The sequence below is a fragment of the Gallinula chloropus genome (genome assembly GCF_964237585.1).
Source record: "Gallinula chloropus genome assembly, chromosome: 1".
In the NCBI taxonomy this organism is placed as follows: Eukaryota; Metazoa; Chordata; class Aves; order Gruiformes; family Rallidae; genus Gallinula; species Gallinula chloropus.
Window position 1 is genome coordinate 19857844 of NC_140085.1, and position 16749 is coordinate 19874592.

Below are 16749 nucleotides of genomic sequence, written 5' to 3' on the forward strand. Positions count from 1 at the left end.
TTATAAATCACCTGGCAGCAAAATAACCAACACTGAAGTGGTATGGAGGTCACTCTTAGCGTCCCGGCAGGATTATGAGGAGGTGATCCACTGCTGTCCATTATGCCAGGCCATCTACAGAGTGTGGAAGGCAGCCCAGCCCATGGTTCAGACCCCATGCTTCAGCAGTCTTCACAAACACACCAGCTGTATGCTTCCTAACAGCAGCTGTTCCAGCTCCAGAACAAACTCCTGCGGCTGGGGCAAGTGCAAGTCACCTTCTGGCTACGGTCACTCTGCAAGGAACCATGTCCTGGGGAGAAGGAACTGTGGTACAGCCCAGGCTGAGGGTGTCACAGTGAGCCACAGTCCCCTTGATACCACTCCTAACACAACTTCCCTCTCCTTCCCTCCCTACATCCATCTCAAGTCCAACCCCTGCAGAACAGCTGTAGAGCACGTAATTCCCAAAACAGACCAAGACACATGGCACTCTTGGGATGCATCAGCGTTTAGGCCCCGAGTTGTGTGTTTCTGCAGCTCTGGAACATCCGACATCCGGAGGCGAGACAGGGAGACAGACAAGGTGCTGCACTAAACCCCATGAGCTTTCTGGAGTGGCCTTTAAAGCAGAGGAGATCACCACATCTACCTTGGAGGCGAGGAAACCACACACACCACATTTTCATGATGTTATTCAGAATTAGTGCCCCAGAGTGCTGAGCCTCAGCTCAGGTCAGGTCTCAAGAGTCCAAGTGCACAAAGCACCAGTGGCACATGGGGCAGCTGTATCCCCTTTCCTGCCATTTACAGCTCCCTCCAGAGGAACATACTCCAGCAGAAACTGCATAGCTGCTCTCAGGATTGAGATCAGACCTCCCACCCCAACGCTGAAGAATTTCTGTGCTTGCCTGTGCACACTCCAAGAAGGGATGAGATAGATCAGGCCGGTGCTCTCAGCCTCAGCAGCTGCTGGCCATCAGCATTGCTCCAATGTTCACAAAGCCTTGGGCACTGGTTTTTGCTCTCCCCCCTCCCATCCCTGGCATGAGGAGTCTATGTACTCGCCCTCTGCCAGGCTGCCAATTTTCTAGGGTGGGATTTGGCCACACAGGCCTTTCTCCCTTTGTCACACACACACACACACAGGGAGCCTGACTGCCTGAGGCAGTATAGCCACCATCAGAGGCCAACACCTAGGCTCACGCTCCTCCTCAGCTGATTCACTCCTGGCTTTACCACCAGTATTCCTCACAAACCTTCCTGAAGGCACCCATCCTAAAAACCACACACCGCCGAGGTCCCAAGAAGGGCAATTAACTGCTGATGACTGCGGCAGCCTGAGGTAAAGGGCAGCCTCTGCCACTCCCAGCCTGGAGAGGGCCACACACACGCAGCAAGGGCATCAGGGCGTTTCATACTCCTCCGAGCTATCGCAATTAGGATCAGCACATTGAGCAGACAATGGAATGAGCCATGCCTGCTCTGGCTGGTTCTGTATTACCACAGAAATAGCTCTGAGCTGTTCCCTTTTCTGAGCATTGGGGAATTTCAAGATACTTTCACCAACAGCAATCCCCACCCCTCTTTCCCGACCATACTGGCATTGGCACAGTAGCTGTTAGGCTTCAAATAAGTCACAAATATTAGCAAAATTACTTTATATTTATTCACAAAGGTACCAAAATTTCACCACCTGGCACAGGTGCCGAACAAAAAGTACCCCTGCACTCAGGTGTGGCACTGGAGAAGAAACACACGTGACAAGATGACATGCCTTCCCCAAGGAAAAGGATTTACTGCACAGCAGAAGTGCTGGGGCACTGATGCATGAGTGGAGGAGGAGCTCTGCCCAGTCACACAAACTGCCACGATGACGTGCTTGTTCTGCTCAGCCTCAGATCCTCTCCTTTGATAAGGCCAAGTATCAGCTCTGGAAATGGAGGCCCAAGGACACAAGGGTTATTCCAAATAGAGAATCTGACCCCCAGCAGAAGTTTTTAGAGACTTTGTGGCATCCAGACACTTCAGCTGGAGATTGCTGCAGAAATAAATCTTTGGTCCCCTTGGCCAGCGCTCAGGAGGCAAGAGAAAAGCTGAGCTGGGCTTGCTGCTGGTCAGAGAATCAAGTGAACAAGGCCCTGGCCCACAATGAAGGGGTAGCAAAAAGCAGCAGGCCAGATGTGGAGTGCTGTCCCAGTTGCTGGTCTGGTCAGTGGTTTCTCCATTAGTCTTGGTCACGGCCCATTCTGCCAGTCCGCCTGCGTCGCTGGGTCTTCGTGGTTCGCCCTGTGCTGGGTTTCTGGATTTTCTTGCGTGGACCTTGCCCACCCTGGGATCTCTTTCCCTTCTTCTTCTTCTTGCTGTGCATGTGCAGCGTGGCAGTAAGAGAGGAGATCCTGTGCAGGGCAGGAAGAGAGAAATGTTTGGGGATCAAGCTCTGCAGGAGCAAGACAACACCTCAGCAAGAGCAGGAGCACCCTGTACATCCCAGGAGGAGTGGACGCCAGCCACGACAAGTCCTATGGGATTCCTGTGCTGGGCATTATCCCAACAAGGCAGGAAACCTGCAAGTCTACACGTGCAGTAACCACCAAAACAAATTTCCCAAGCAGCAGGCTGCCCAGACACCAGAGAGTTAAGTAATTCTCTGAACCCCCAAAGCAGCTGTAAATCCTGGATACTGAAAAATGTGGAGAATGCCAAAGCTTTGGGCTCTTTTGACCTTCAGTCCCAGAAACAAACTCTGCACCCTGCAATACACCCTTCCCTGCAGTATCTGGAGAAAAACTAGGTAAACAGTTCAGGACAAAGCCCATCCTACACTGCATCCTTCTCCTACTGCCATCACCAGGGATCAGTGTGATAGGAACGGAGCGTCTGGGACAGGCTTGTGCTCTGCCAGTGCCCTCTGCTGGCTCCTGCCCACGGGCCCTGACAGCACCGCATCCCTTCCCTGCAACACCCCCTCCCTGCAATGCCACAGCTCATCTGGGAATACAAGATATCCCCCCCCCCCCCGATCAGCTTGTGCAGCCCTGCACCAAAGAGCTGAATGATTTCAAACATACTTTTCAGATAGAAAGGGGTTTCTGGATTTCTTGGGCATCGTTCTCACAGGCTTGTTCACCACCTCTTCCCCTTTATCTTCTTCTGATCCATCACTTTTTCCCTTAAAAAGGAAGCAAAAAAGAAAAACTCCCTATAGACACATGAAAACAGGCAGGTTTGCATTTGCAGCGTTTCAGCTGCTGCCTTGGTTTCATCTTGTTTTGTGAACCATTTAGTTACAGATGAAGTAATATTTTTCAATTCTCCACATCCCTTGCTGTCCAAATCTCAGGGTTTCTTATTGCACCTCTCCTCAGAAGGGGCAATCAGTGAGGAGTAATCCACCCTAAGATACAAAAAACTTCAGCATGATCTTAATGGCCATGCAACTGAAGTCTAAACTATGAATCTAAGGTTTCAGCTTTTTTCTTAAGTTACTATAAAAACCTCTAAGTGGATCATCAGATTAGAAGATGACCTTACAAATGTAAAAGGTTAACACAGACACTTCCCCAAGGAGCTCAAATCCTGCCACGAGTCCTGAAAATCAAACAGATCAAGTCTTTATGGAAAAAATACAAGAACTTAGTTTTGAGAATAAAAGCAACCAAACCAGAACTGAACAGTTTCCTTATTTGTGGTCCAAGTACAGGATCATGGAGAGAGAAATCCTTTCCCAAGATAACAGTAATATTTCCTGGACAGTCCATAGAACAAAGACCTGAAATATTGCTGCTTGTGTTTTATCTGCTTTTCAAATAGTACATTCTCCCCATTCAGCCCTGTGGCACCTTTCATTTACATGAGGTCAGATGGGACTAGCAAAGGATTCCAGGGAGGCCTGGAGCGAGCTGTTCACATAGCACATTTCTTCCTCTTCAGATGCCCAACATAAGTTGTGGAAGAATGTGAAAGTTGTGAGGTTCCCTTTTCATGCCTGCTCCCAGACAGCTGCACATCTTTGTGCACATTCAGGGAGTACCAGCCCTACCTGGTCACTCCATGGAATGCTTAGAAGTGATACAGAGAAGCAACAAGAGGCCTTACCATAGGGGTGGTCAGTCCCAGCTGGCGCGCCCCTGAGAGATCCAGGTCACTGATGGTGGTCACTGTTACAATGTGGTTTGGGTGGTCGATGTTCACAGACTCTGTCCGTGATGTCACCAAGTGCTCCAGTTCATCAGCCTCATCTGGGGAAGCAAGAAATCCCACTCTGGAAAGCGCCCAGCTTCTCACAAGTTACTGCTGCTCGTTCCTGCGTTGCTGCACCGTGGGTGGGAGATGCAGCCACTGCACGCGGGGCTGGAGAGCAGGGAGGGGCTTGAACACTGGTGCTACGAGCACGACAGTGCTTCCAGTATAAGGGCTCCGGTTCATGACCAGAGTGGTCAGCGCTTTGGAGATGTCCTCCGGTGTGTTCCCTTCCCTACAACCTGCCTGACCCCCTTCCTGACAGGGACACAGGGCTGAGAGGGTCACCGATCATCAGATCGCTGCCCAGCTTCCCAGGGGGGCGTGAGGACCCGACCACACGGGGTGACCCGCGAGCATCCCTGCTCCTGCTCCTGCTCCCGCTCCCATCACCCGGCCAAGGGCGCCGGACCGCGGCCACCCGCCTCCCGCCGCCGCCCCCCCGCCGGGGACCCAGCACGTACCCAGCGCTTCCTCCCTCTCGCTCAGCATCTTCAGGTACTCCTGGTGTCGCTGAGGGATGGAAACAGGTCACTGCAGCCTCTCTGCCGCTCTCAGCCCGGGAGGGCCTCGTCCCCCTGCGATCGGGCCAGGGGAAGCCCGACGACCCTTCCCACCCCGCGGGTCGGTCCCCGCGGCCTGCCCCGCTCCCGGCCCGCCATGGCGGGAGGAGGGAATCCCGGCACAGGGCCGGGGGGTGCGCGTGGGGTACCTCCTCCTTCATCTTCCTCTGCTCCTCCTTCAGCTTCCGCTTGATCTCGTCCAGCGCCGCCTTCCTCCGCTCCACCTTCCGCTTGTGGAAGCCGGTCAGGTACTCCCTGCAGCCGGCAATACAGACACCCCCCTCCCCGGCTTTCAGCCACCTCCTCACCGGTGGATGCCTTCGCCCCCGCTCCCCGCGCCCCGTCCGGCCTCACCTCCGCCTCTGCTCATCGAAAGTCACCACCAGCCGCCCCTCACGGCCGCCCAGTCCCTTCTTCTTCTTCTTGCGGCCCATGGCGGTAACACGCCGCTACCGCCGCCACGGCCTCCGCCCGCCCCTTCCGCCGCCACCCGGCCGGGAGGGACAGCCCCCAAACCCGCCCGCCATTTCGTGCAGCCGCGCTTCGGGCCCTGAGGGAGTGTGCGGGAATCGGGGGTTGTTGGGCCCGGGGCATGGGGGGCCTGGGGTGCGGGGGGACCCCGAGCATCACCGGCGTTGGGAGAGCGTTCCCGGGCCCCTGCCTTGGCTGCAGGAGCCGCTTGAAGGAGCAGAGTGGAGTTGGCATTGGGGTTCTCCTGTCCCATCCACGTGGTTTCACTTGGAGGGGTGTCTGGCACACCTGGAGTCAACTGCCCCAAGGGTGGAAACTGCCCCACGCGTGGAAACACAACTGCCCCTAGGGTGGAAACACAGCCCCACCATCTCCCATGATCAGACAGGCTGAAGCGGCAGGACATCTGCAGGACATCAGTGACATCATCGCGTGGGGCAACGCAGCAGCAGGAGCTTTTGAGAAAGGGAAGAAAATAAATCGTTCTGACAGCCAGTTTTGCATGAGACAAAGTAAAGTCAAGGGACATGCACGGGAGATGCAGTTTTTAGGAATAAAGTGGTGCAAAGGGCGTCATCAGGTCCCCATAGATGCGATCAACAAGTTGGCAGCTATGGCTGTGCTGACAAGCAGAAAGGGAACATGAGCTTTCTTAGGCATTATGGGCATCTTGGAGAATGAGTATTGCAAATCACAGTCTGATTGCAAGCCCTCTCTATCAAGTGACCCAAAACAAGAATGATTTAAAATGGGATCCTGAGCCACTACCAGTGCTAATGAATAATGACAGTGTATTGGAAAGTGTGGGACCTGGGCATGATGAGGATGATAGGGAATAAGGGGTGGATACTGGCCTAGTTTCAGCTGGGGTAGAGTTAATTTTTCTTCCTAGCAGCTAGTATAGTGCTGTGATTTGGATTCAGAATGGCAATAAAGTTGGTAACACACTGATTATTTTAGTTGTTTCAAACAAGTCAAGGACTTTTCACCTTCTCATACTTTCTCAGCCTGCCAAGGAGAAGTAGGGGAGCCCCAAGAAGCTGTAGGGGACACAGTCAGGACAGCTGATCCAAGTGACCAAAGGGATATTCCGTACCATATGATGTCATGCTTGGTATATACCTGGGGGTTTGGCCAGGAGGTGGCGTGTCTTGGGATCAAGCTGAGCATTGGTTCTGGGTGATGAGCAGTTATGCTGTGCATCACCTGTTTGTATATTCTTTTATTATCATTAAGCTTATTATTATTCTCTGCCTTTCCGTCCTTCTAAACTGTCTTATATCTAAGCCCACAAGTATCACCTTTTTACTTTTTGATTCTCTCCCCCATCCTGCTGGCTGTGGGGGATGTTCTAGCTGCCTGCCAGGTTTAGCCACAACAGGCTTTAACAGTGCTGCCTTGTGTGGCCAGCATAGCACCCGATCAAGAATTTTACATCTGCATCTCTTTGATAAAGGTCATTCATCCAAATATTGAAGATCTCTGCTTCTTCAATAAAGGTCTGAGAGTTTACTTCAAGCTGTTGTCATTTCTTGGTGTGCTTTGCTGCTTTTCAGTGGGGGAGGCAAGTGCAGTGACACATCTCAGTGTCTCCAAGATGTAGCAGTATCTGGCTGAACGGCCGTGGTTTCCGTAGTCAATGATGGAGAGAGGAATGGATGTGAGTAGGTGGGGGCATCAGGACTCACATTTTCCAGGCTGCTGGCCTGAGTGACTCTGGCTGAACTCTTAAACTTTTCTTGCCCTACAGGTCTTGCCCTAAAAATGAATGTAATGCTTGTGTGGCAGCCAGCGGACTTTGGTGGAAGCTCAGAAGCGCTGTGGGGGCAGCCAACGCCAACCTCCCCAGCCCACAGAGCATGACAAGTCCTGACAGGGCCTGACGGCCACTCTCCAGAGCTGCCTTGCCTTTATCAGCTTGGGTTCTTTTTTCCTGGGCTGTCCTTTCACCAGCAGAAATGCGGAAAAACCAGTTCTGTGGTTAATTGCTGAACTTCCCTCCACGCCCATGGGGCAGGTCTTCTCCTTCTCCGCCCTCACAGCCTGGCTGTACTTCAGCCTCCAGCCTCATCCGCCTTGTCTGTGCTGGGCCGGCTCAGGTGCACTGTCAGGCCTCCACACTCTTTCCATTAATCTCATTGCTTCTACTGCCTTCCCCTTTTTTGTCTTCCACCAGCAAGAGCTTCTGGCTTTCTGGTGGCTCCTTCTTCCTTGGGCAACCCGGTGGGTTGGCCCGCAGGTACAGAAGGTGCAGGCAGCTGCCCTGCCCAGAGAGATAGCATTTGGAGGTGATGGCTGGAGGCAACGAGAGGAGCATGAAGGCCCTGAAGGAGGTGTGGAGAAGGGCAGAAAACTCTTTTTGCGCAGACTGCGGGAGGCCAGGTGAGTACCCAAGAGCTGCTGGAGGAAGAGTCGAAGCAGGGAGCTGGGGCTGGTCTGCAGCAGCGGTTTGGTGCTGGCTATCTGACCGCATAGGAGCCTGGGGCAGAGAGGGAGGAGAGGCATTGCTCTGGGTGCTTGTTCCTCTCCCTGGAGGTGAGTTGGTAAGGGAGGAGGAAGGAGGTGCTGCCACAGTGCTGGTGGGAAGAAGGACAGGGACAGGGTAGTGCCAGATGAGCAGGGGGCTGTAGCGGCAGCACTGTGGGTTTTAGTTTTGTCAGATCTCAAATACAAATCAAGGTCATTCCCAGCCAGGACCTGACAGGAAAGCTCCTGGTGAAATCTTGCCTGTTTCAGCTAGAAGCATGATTCAGGAGGGCATTGTCTCTCCTGTGACTCAGCTCTGAACTGACAACCTGCCATCAGCGCTCCTCAAAGATTTCTTTCACTGAAGGGCTTGCCCTCCCAAAGGGGTATCAGTTTGAGGCCCTACAAGGGCTGCTAAAGGCACCCATCATACCCCTCCCAAAAGGGGCACATGGAGTGTACCACCCATGACAAATTAAGACTGGGGTGGTTAGTACCATTTTATCTTCTTAAATTCTCCCTGGAGAATTTTGGATTCAAGGCTGCTTTCCACTTCCCAAGCTAAATCCTTTGGGGATTTGCTGTGCTGCCCTAAACAGCTCCCAGAGTCTTTACCCAGAAGCTGTTTCAGTTTCATCTGGGGTAGCGTTTTATGCAAAGGGAATTTGCAGGGCACTTTGGAATTTTAATGGTTCGGGTCACCAGATATTCAGATGCAATGATTGAAGCAGAGGAATGAAGGACTAATAGCTGTGCTTTTTCCTGCCTGTACCTTGGAAGTTAATTGAAACTGTGGTCACCTCTCTTTCTCCAGACTATGTTCTCAGTTGAGGTGTATCTTCCAGGGGAATTTGAAACCTCTAGGCATATTCTTTGTTTTTTTTTTAATATCCTCAGATCCTGACTGGGCATCCTCTACATTGGGTGTCTTTATATGCCTCAGCTGCTCAGGAATTCACCGCAATATCCCTAGCATCAGCAAAGTCAAATCCCTGAAGATGGACCACTGGGATGATGCTCAGGTGCAGGTGAGATCTTTATTTCCATGAGTATACCAGGTGGGATGGGTCTAGGCCATGCACTAACATGTCCTAGGAGAATCAGCCTCTTCACCTCACAGAGCTGGAGATTTAATCTGATACCTAGTCCCTTTGCTGCTCATGCTTTGGATACTTATGCAAGGATAGCCCCCATAACCTGCTGGGAGAGGGGTGATGCACTTGCCTTATGTGTCTTTCCCTGTCCTGTTACTTTGACTAATGCAGAGCTCTTCCTGTGTACAGTGCTCAGAATATTTGCTGCTCCAGGTTACTTGTTTCACATTTGCCAGCACCACCCGGACTTAATGTCTCCTCTTGGTTTCAGCAGTCTGAGGGGAAAATCTTGGGCAATTCCATGCCCCAAGAAGAGTTTCCAGATATAAGGTGTTCTCTTGAGAAAAATGGCATTTATGGGAATTTGACTTCACCCCGTTACAGCCCCTTCAACCCATTAATCTTTAGGGGACTGAAAAATTTCTGGAGATCCACTGAAAATAATCTGTACCTCCCTGCTCTTTGGTGAGGAACGAACAAGTTTGGCATGTCCTTCCAGATGACATTGCAAAGCTGGCATTGAATTCCCTCTCCCCAGAGCTGTGGGGCATGGCAGTAAATCCACTGAATGTGTGTGCACCCAGCTCCATGGCAGTGACATTTCTGGCATTCTGTTGATTGAGGTGCAATCAGCGTAGGCAAGACCTTTGAAACCCACTGTTCTGTAGCCAGACTTTGCTGAGATGGTGCAATGGACGGGAAGGAGAATGCTCCATTAGAGCTCAATGTGCATCTAGCCCTGTAGTGGGTCAGGAAAGAAAAGGGCCAGCGTGAGTCTGCATCAAAGGGAAGGCACTAACACTCTGTCTAACTCTGCAGTTTCTGGCCAAGCATGGGAATGCTGTGACTAAAGCCACATACGAAGCTCACATCCCTATTTACTATTATCAGCCAACCTACAATGACTGCCAGTAAGTTGCTGCGTACAGAAGAGAAGGGGGAAGGGTAGTTCTGGGTTCCTCTAGTTCGTTTCTGAGCTACCTGTCACCTCTCTCCCCAGAGTGCTGAGGGAACAGTGGATACGGGCCAAATATGAACGCAAAGAGTTCACCGAGCCGGGAAAACATCTACCGTATTCTGATGGTAAGAGCAGAGCGTGGCATCAAACATCCTGCCTTCTCTGGGGGCTTTTGAGGAGAAAGCTCACAGAGTCAGTGTTGCGAATCCCACACATACTCCTGAGAACCCAGCTGGTACTTACAGGGCATTGTTTTATGGGGGGGGTGTTATCTCGTGGGTGTAGGTTAGCACTGCCACGGACTGCTTCCGAGCTTGGTATTATTGGTTGGCATTTTTCAAAGGTGTTTGCTGTCCCAGTGAGACCAGACCTCTGCTGTAAGGAATTCCTGTCCTGCTGCATGCCACCCCCTCCAACTACAGCAGTTGTCTTTGAAATGTCACTACCGGTGTTGTGATACGAGGCGCTGGAGCCCAGGGACCTGCAGAGTCAAGTGGGAAGAATTCCTGTCCCACATGAGGATCTGTGTGGGCCAGGACTTTGGCATTTGCTGTAGAGACGGCTCTCACACTGTCAAAGGCAGTAGTGAGAGCCAGACTAGGAGGTGGGGAGCATCTGGGGATGTATTTTGGCAACTGTTTACCTGGGCTGCAAACCCAGGAACACCACTGTCTTCAGCTCTAAGTCAGAGGTGAGACCTCTCCTTCTCAGGTGTTTGTTCTCAGCAATAATCCAACACGTGCTTTACCCCAGAGGTGTGGCTAGGACCCCAGGCTGCATGCAGCTCTCTGATGCCTACCATCCCTGTGGGGGAATGCTCATAAAATGTGGCCTTTCTGCTCCTAGGTGTGAAGGAAGGCATCCTCTGGAAGCGGGGCCGAGACAATGGGCAGTTCCTACCCCGCAAGTTCCTCTTGTCTGAGAGAGAGGGATGTCTGAAGTATTTCACCAAGCAGGATGTGAGTATGATGTTTGACTCCCACCTCAGTGTGTACTCCACCCAGGGAAGCAGGGTCACAGAAACATTTCTGTTTCCCACACGTTTCCGAGATTGTCTTGCTCATCCTAGGTCAGGGTTGGCAGCAGAAACATGTCACTGAAGAGAGGAGTCCCCTTCCTACTCTGAGAGTGATGTTTTCCCCGTGTTCTCCCTTTGTGCTTCCCTGTTCCCTTCCCTCATTGCCAGTAAAAGGGGTGATCTTGCACTTCATCCCTGTGAACGTGCCTGGCTGTGGTGATCCTGCACAGTCCCTGGAAACAGGGAACCAAGGTGGCAAAAACCTGTCGTTTGGTTTGTTTTGAGGAGAGCTACTCTTTTGCTCCTCACCTCCCTGAAATGATTGAGTCAAGTGCTAATATGCTGTTGCAAGGGAGGGCATAGCTTGGGGTGGGGAGGAGCAGTTGTGGGGTCTCTCCTTTTGGGGTCAGTTAGCCGTTAGGCTGGCTTGGCTGTAAAGCCAGATGCATTCTTGGTGTCTCACTGGCAGTTCCATAGCTGGCACAGCTCAGATCTAAATTATAGGGGCTGGGACATCGTTTGGGCTAGAGCATACCACACAGTGAAGGGAGTGTGTGCTACAACAGTTTTGTTAGGAAGCAGCAATTACTTACTTGGACCCTGCCTTACCCCACTAAGTCAGGGCTCTTTCCCACTGGGATTGCTCATGCATGACTAATGCCATTCTGTTTTCAGGCCAAAGAACCCAAAATCAGTGTTAAAATAGATGTCATCAATGCTACGTTCCAGCCAGTGAAGATTGGGAACCCCAATGGCCTTCAGATCACCTGTCTGAAAGACAACAAGACCCGGAATATATTTGTCTACCATGAAAGTGGAAAGGTACCTTGTTTTAACATCAAATGCTGCAGAGGTGATTTGAGGAGCTGCTGGAATGAAATATTGTGACACATGGGCATGTGCATGAGTTGCTGTAGGTGACAGGGTGGGGTTTCTGGCTCTGTGTTCGTGTGTCTGTGAGAGAGTTTTGCTGCAGGGAGCAGGGCAGGAGTACTGTCTGAGACAGGTTGTATGGAAGGAGCTGCCCTAGAAGATGTGCAGTTGTGCTGCCTGGGAGTGGGGCAGCTGTGCTGCCTATGTCTCTGTGCCGGAGATGCTGAGGTGCTGTAGGTGCTGGGGAGGGAGAGCTGGCTCTGTAGTTAACGTAGGCTTGGATGTAGCTGGGGGAATTTAGATGGCTCCCTCTTGCTCTGGCTAAGCTTTCTGTCCTGACCTTTTCCCTTCTCAGGAGGTAGTGGACTGGTTCAATGCCATTCGCTCCGTGCAGTTCCATTACCTGAAGGTAGCGTTTCCCATTGCCAGCGATAATGAGGTAAGACAGCACGAGGATGCGGTGCCGAGTCTCCCACTGGCACTCGGTTATGTCATAAAAGAGCCCATTAGCTCCTGTTAGGTCCCCAGGTACAGAAGTGGAAATTGCCATGTTTAGAGGGGTGCAAAAGTGATTGTAAAAGGGCTTGTGAGGGCCAGAGAAGAACCATGCTTGGCTGTTTCCAGGCATTTTGGAGACAGAAGTGAATCCTGGCTAAGCGGTTCTGCACAGGTGAATTTAAGAGGTGGCTGAGTTTGGGGGAACAGAAGGGAAGGCAGGAGGTGAAAGTGAATAGAATCATAGAATCATAGAATTGTAGGGGTTGGAAGGGACCTCCAGAGATCATCGGGTCCAACCCCCCTGCCAAAGCAGCTCCCTAGGACATATCACTCAGATAGGCGTCCAGATGGGGCTTGAATATCTCCAGAGAAGGAGACTCCACCACCTCCCTGGGCAGCCTGTCCCAGGGCTCTGTCACCCTCACTGGGAAAAAGTTCTTCCGCATGTTGGTGCAAAACTTCCTGTGCTCCAACTTGCAGCCATTGCCCCTTGTCCTGTCTCCACAGAGCACTGAAAAGGGGCTGGCTGATTCCCCCTGCATCCCCTGCTTCAGATAATTATAAACTTTAATTAGGTCCCCCTTTAGTCTTCTCTTCTCAAGGCTGAAGAGTCCCAGCTTACTCAGCCTATCCTCATAGGGGAGATGTTCCAGGCCCCTAATCATCTTTGTGGCCCTAAATAGCAAAGAGTTATGACTAAGTGTATCCTACTCTTGCCTTTTTGTCAGATTAAAAATCGTCTGACAAGAAACTTCCTCAAGGAGGGATACATGGAGAAGACTGGTCCCAAGGTGAGCTGCTGTGGGAGAAAAGAACCTAACAGGGACCTGACAGAGCGCTGCTCCCCTTTCCTACTTCAATGTTTTTCTCGTGCTGTTTCCCAATCCACACCCCCCAACTCTTTAGACACCCGTGGGAACTGTGTGTGTGCACCAAGGGAGGGGACAGTAAAAGGAAGGGGAAGGACACATGTGAAAGTAGATGAAGCCAGAGTCCCTGCTTTCTCCCAGAACAGCAGATCTCTCTGCATGTGCCTGTGTGTGCGTGACCTCACAGGTATTTAGCGCCTAGATCTCTCCTGTCTCAACTTTGGGGCAGAAGCTCGGGAGTTGGGGACAGCAGTTGGGACAGAAACCTCCCTAGTGATCCCCACTCTGGGCTCAGAAAGGGCGGGGAGGAGGCTGAGGTTAAAGCCCGGCCTTGGTTCCTGCGGTCGGGAGGAATTCCGGGGCTCCGCTCGCACTGCTGGCGGCAGAGGGCACTGTCCCCTTACGTATGTCACCTTTGCTCCCCACAGCAGAAAGAGGCCTTTAAGAAGCGCTGGTTCACGCTGGATCACCGCCGGCTGATGTACTTCAAGGACCCTTTGGTGAGGGGGGGATCTGGCAGCTGCAGGCAGCGGCGCTGACGGCTGGGTCGGACCGCAGGCGTGGCCTTGGCTCTGCAGTGGGGGGGCCTTGGCTCTGCAGTGGGGGGGGGGCTTGGCTCTGCAGTGAGGGGGGGGCCTCGGCTGTGCAGTGGGGGGGCCTTGGCTCTGCAGTGGGGGGGGGGGCTCGGCTCTGCAGTGGGGGGGGTCTTGGCTCTGCAGTGGGGGGGCCTTGACTCTGCAGTGGGGGGGGGGCCTTGGCTCTGCAGTGGGGGGGGCCTTGGCTCTGCAGTGGGGGGGCCTTGGCTCTGCAGTGGGGGGGGGCCTTGGCTGTGCAGTGGGGGAGGCCTTGGCTCTGGAGGGACCCTGGGTCTTCCCCTTTCCGTCCTGCTTAGTTCAGGCCATGCTTTCTGGGTTTGTTTCACTGCCTGCAGACAGTGCAAACGCAGCGGTATAAAGGTGGTGATGGGGAGGAGAGTGACATGGGGGGGACATGGAGCAGCGGTTTCTCTTCCAGAGGACTCGAGATCATGCTCTCAGGTTTTCTTTTCTGCTGCTGCCTTTGAGCATGGCCACCCTGCTCTTATGAATCCCCCACTTTCAAATCTTTTTGCTGCTACATCTCACCTGCTTTCCTCCTGTCTCTAGGTGCACTCTTGTTATTTCTTGGGGGTTCTGGCATTCTGTAAATCCATCTTTTTTCCCTCCTGGTGTGCAGGATGCATTTGCTAAGGGTGAGGTCTTTGTGGGCAGCAGAGAGAATGGCTATAGCGTGGAGAAGGGATTGCCTTCAGGGACACAGGGCAACTTCTCTTGGCACTACGGCCTCACCATTGTCACCCCTGACCGGGAATACCTCTTCACCTGCGAGACGGAGACTGACCAGATGGACTGGATTGCAGCCTTCACTAGCATCATCAACCAGGCCATGACACCACAGGAATATGCAAGTAAGTATCTGGATGCCTTTTCCTTCCTCTCCTGCCACTCCGGTTCAGGGTATTTCCCTAATCCACCACCTTTTTCCTTCACTGCAGTTGAAGCCTACTTCAAGTTTAAATCCTAGGAAGCCACGTGGCAACTTCACTGTGACTCAATGCTACCTGGTCCTGTTGAGTGGGCTGTCAGGAGATCGATGTCAGAGAAACACAGTGCTCTTGGAGCACCCTTTGAAGCACTTTTTTTTTTCCCCCCATACATGGCCCACTGTTTTTCTGGGGGCCAAATTAAGCTGCTTTCTTGCAAGTGCAAGATTTTGTGAGTCTGAATCTTCGGTACAACCTGTCACTGTTAAATTGCTGTGATCTGACTGGGTGCTAGCAGGCCTTGCATGCCAAGTTTCCAAGGCCTGATTGATGCTTGCTATGTTGGACATGAGGCCTAGCATCGCTCCTGCACTGGAACTGCAGACAGCCACCTACTTTATGCAAGAAAACAGCTGACTGGCTGGAGCTACACCCCAGTGGGTTGCAGAGGCTGCTGGACTAGAAGAGACTGTTCCTTTACAAGAAATGGTTTCTCTGCTGGTGACAGAGATGTGAATCATCTAGATGTTTATCAGTTGGAGCTGTAGTCGAGAAAGGTCACTTAAAAGATGTAATCTAACAGCCACATGTAAGGCCTCTTTCCTCCTGCCGTGCATGGGCTCGAAAACGCCAGACCACATTTGCATGACCTTTCTTTTGATTCCTTCAGAGAAGATAAAGAGCTCCACTCAAACCAAATGTGTGTGTTTACTTGTGTGGACGTAGATAATGTGTGTGTGCACACAACAACAAGTGGTGGGAGGTGGAATACTGTGAGGGATACTTGTGTGGCTGAAGTTCTGCTGTCAGATCTGAGTCTGTAGTCAAGCCAGGGGAGAGAGGTTGGATCCTGCGGATAGCAGCTTATGGCATGTCTGAGGCAGAGTTCAGACTCTGTTGCCTTCACTAGAGGCTATAGTTTCATGTCTGAAGATACTAACATATGAATCTCTGCTCTCTTATTCTCTGTATGTCAAAAGCCTGGTGCTTTCATTCTGCCCTATACATTACACATGTATATACTGTGTATCCCACATGCAGTAGTATAAAAGGGAAGTCTGTATGTTCATGTCCTTCTAGTAACAGCTAGCCCTAACCACCCAGTCAACCCATGATTCATAGCTTGATGATCACAGAGCTCCCCTGGGAGAGTTGCATTTCACATGCTGGAAAGACCAGCTGAGCTCTGCTGCTGACTGCACTATCTGTTGTGTCTGCAGTTTTCTGTGAGCAGTGTGAGAGGAAGCATCTCGAGTGTTAAGGGCAGCTAACTGCAATTGATGAGGCAACCAGTATTTTAATTAGCTCTTAAAGAAATTAATTAAAACATCCCATTGTAACTTAACTTCTGAAGTGAGCTGAGCTGCTCCCTGCTAAGACATGAGGTCATTTCTTGGGAAATAAAGCACAGATCCTCAGAGCAAGGAGCCGTGGCTATCCATTGCATCCTGGAGTACATGGACTGTGAATCTTCTCATCAGAGTCAAATAGGCAAAGTCATGGTCTCCCTCTGCTGAGACCACCATAGTCAGGTGGGAGCATCACCCTCATCCTGCTGCTATGACACAATGGAGCATTCCACCCAGCAGTATATTTTCACTGCACTTTGCTGATCTCTCCCACTCAGGAGCATTGCTGCCCTAAACCCCAAAAGCTGGTGTTGGAAAACCAAATGCCTTTTGGTTCTGCTAACACAGAAATGGGGCAGTCCATTAAAACTGAAATCCAAAAAACCCTTCAAGCCTCATCTAAACAACCTGCTCACTCCATTCCCCTTTGGGAAGAGGAATTGGGAGACTGACCCAGGCATGCCAAGAGCTGACAGAAATGACTGAGAGAGACCTTTCAGATCGCCTCCATCAATGCCTATGTGCTCTATGCCCACTCCTGTGGCACAGTCATGCTGAAGCTCTTGCTGTGGTGTGCAGCTTGTTGCTTGGGAGGGTGCTTGGATCCTACTGCAAGCAGGGTACTACCGATGGGATGCTTCTGTTTGCTGCAGAGTTATTGCTGCTGGGGATGAGTGAAGGTATTTGACTGAGCCACAACAGAGTTCGTACACTGATGATGCCAAAGAGTGGCTGGAGTGGCCTGAAAACCTCTGTGAGGTAACAGCAGGGCACATTCAGTGATGGCTCATCTGTGTCCTGCAAATTCTGTCCCGCTGTGTGTGTGCCCTGTGACAAGTGAGGCTTG

General features: G+C 51.8%; 2 protein-coding genes across 2 annotated transcripts; one reads left to right on the forward strand and one right to left on the reverse strand.

Moving 5' to 3' along the window:
• Nucleotides 1–1662: 1662 nt before the first annotated feature.
• NOL12 (nucleolar protein 12) lies at nucleotides 1663–5218 on the reverse strand (the record flags this gene model as incomplete). Its single annotated transcript, XM_084263691.1, has 6 exons — nucleotides 1663–2378; nucleotides 3051–3151; nucleotides 4078–4220; nucleotides 4686–4734; nucleotides 4934–5039; nucleotides 5139–5218. 6 exons carry the CDS (start codon nucleotides 5216–5218, stop codon nucleotides 2207–2209), a joined length of 651 nt encoding a protein of 216 aa, XP_084119817.1. The 3' UTR covers nucleotides 1663–2206.
• Nucleotides 5219–7546: 2328 nt separating this feature from the next.
• LOC311196671 (arf-GAP with dual PH domain-containing protein 1-like) lies at nucleotides 7547–14594 on the forward strand (the record flags this gene model as incomplete). The annotated part of the gene is made up of 11 exons (XM_084270278.1): nucleotides 7547–7637; nucleotides 8619–8749; nucleotides 9635–9726; nucleotides 9816–9898; nucleotides 10620–10732; nucleotides 11467–11613; nucleotides 12020–12103; nucleotides 12891–12953; nucleotides 13460–13531; nucleotides 14247–14478; nucleotides 14566–14594. 11 exons carry the CDS (start codon nucleotides 7547–7549, stop codon nucleotides 14592–14594), a joined length of 1137 nt encoding a protein of 378 aa, XP_084126404.1.
• Nucleotides 14595–16749: the final 2155 nt, after the last annotated feature.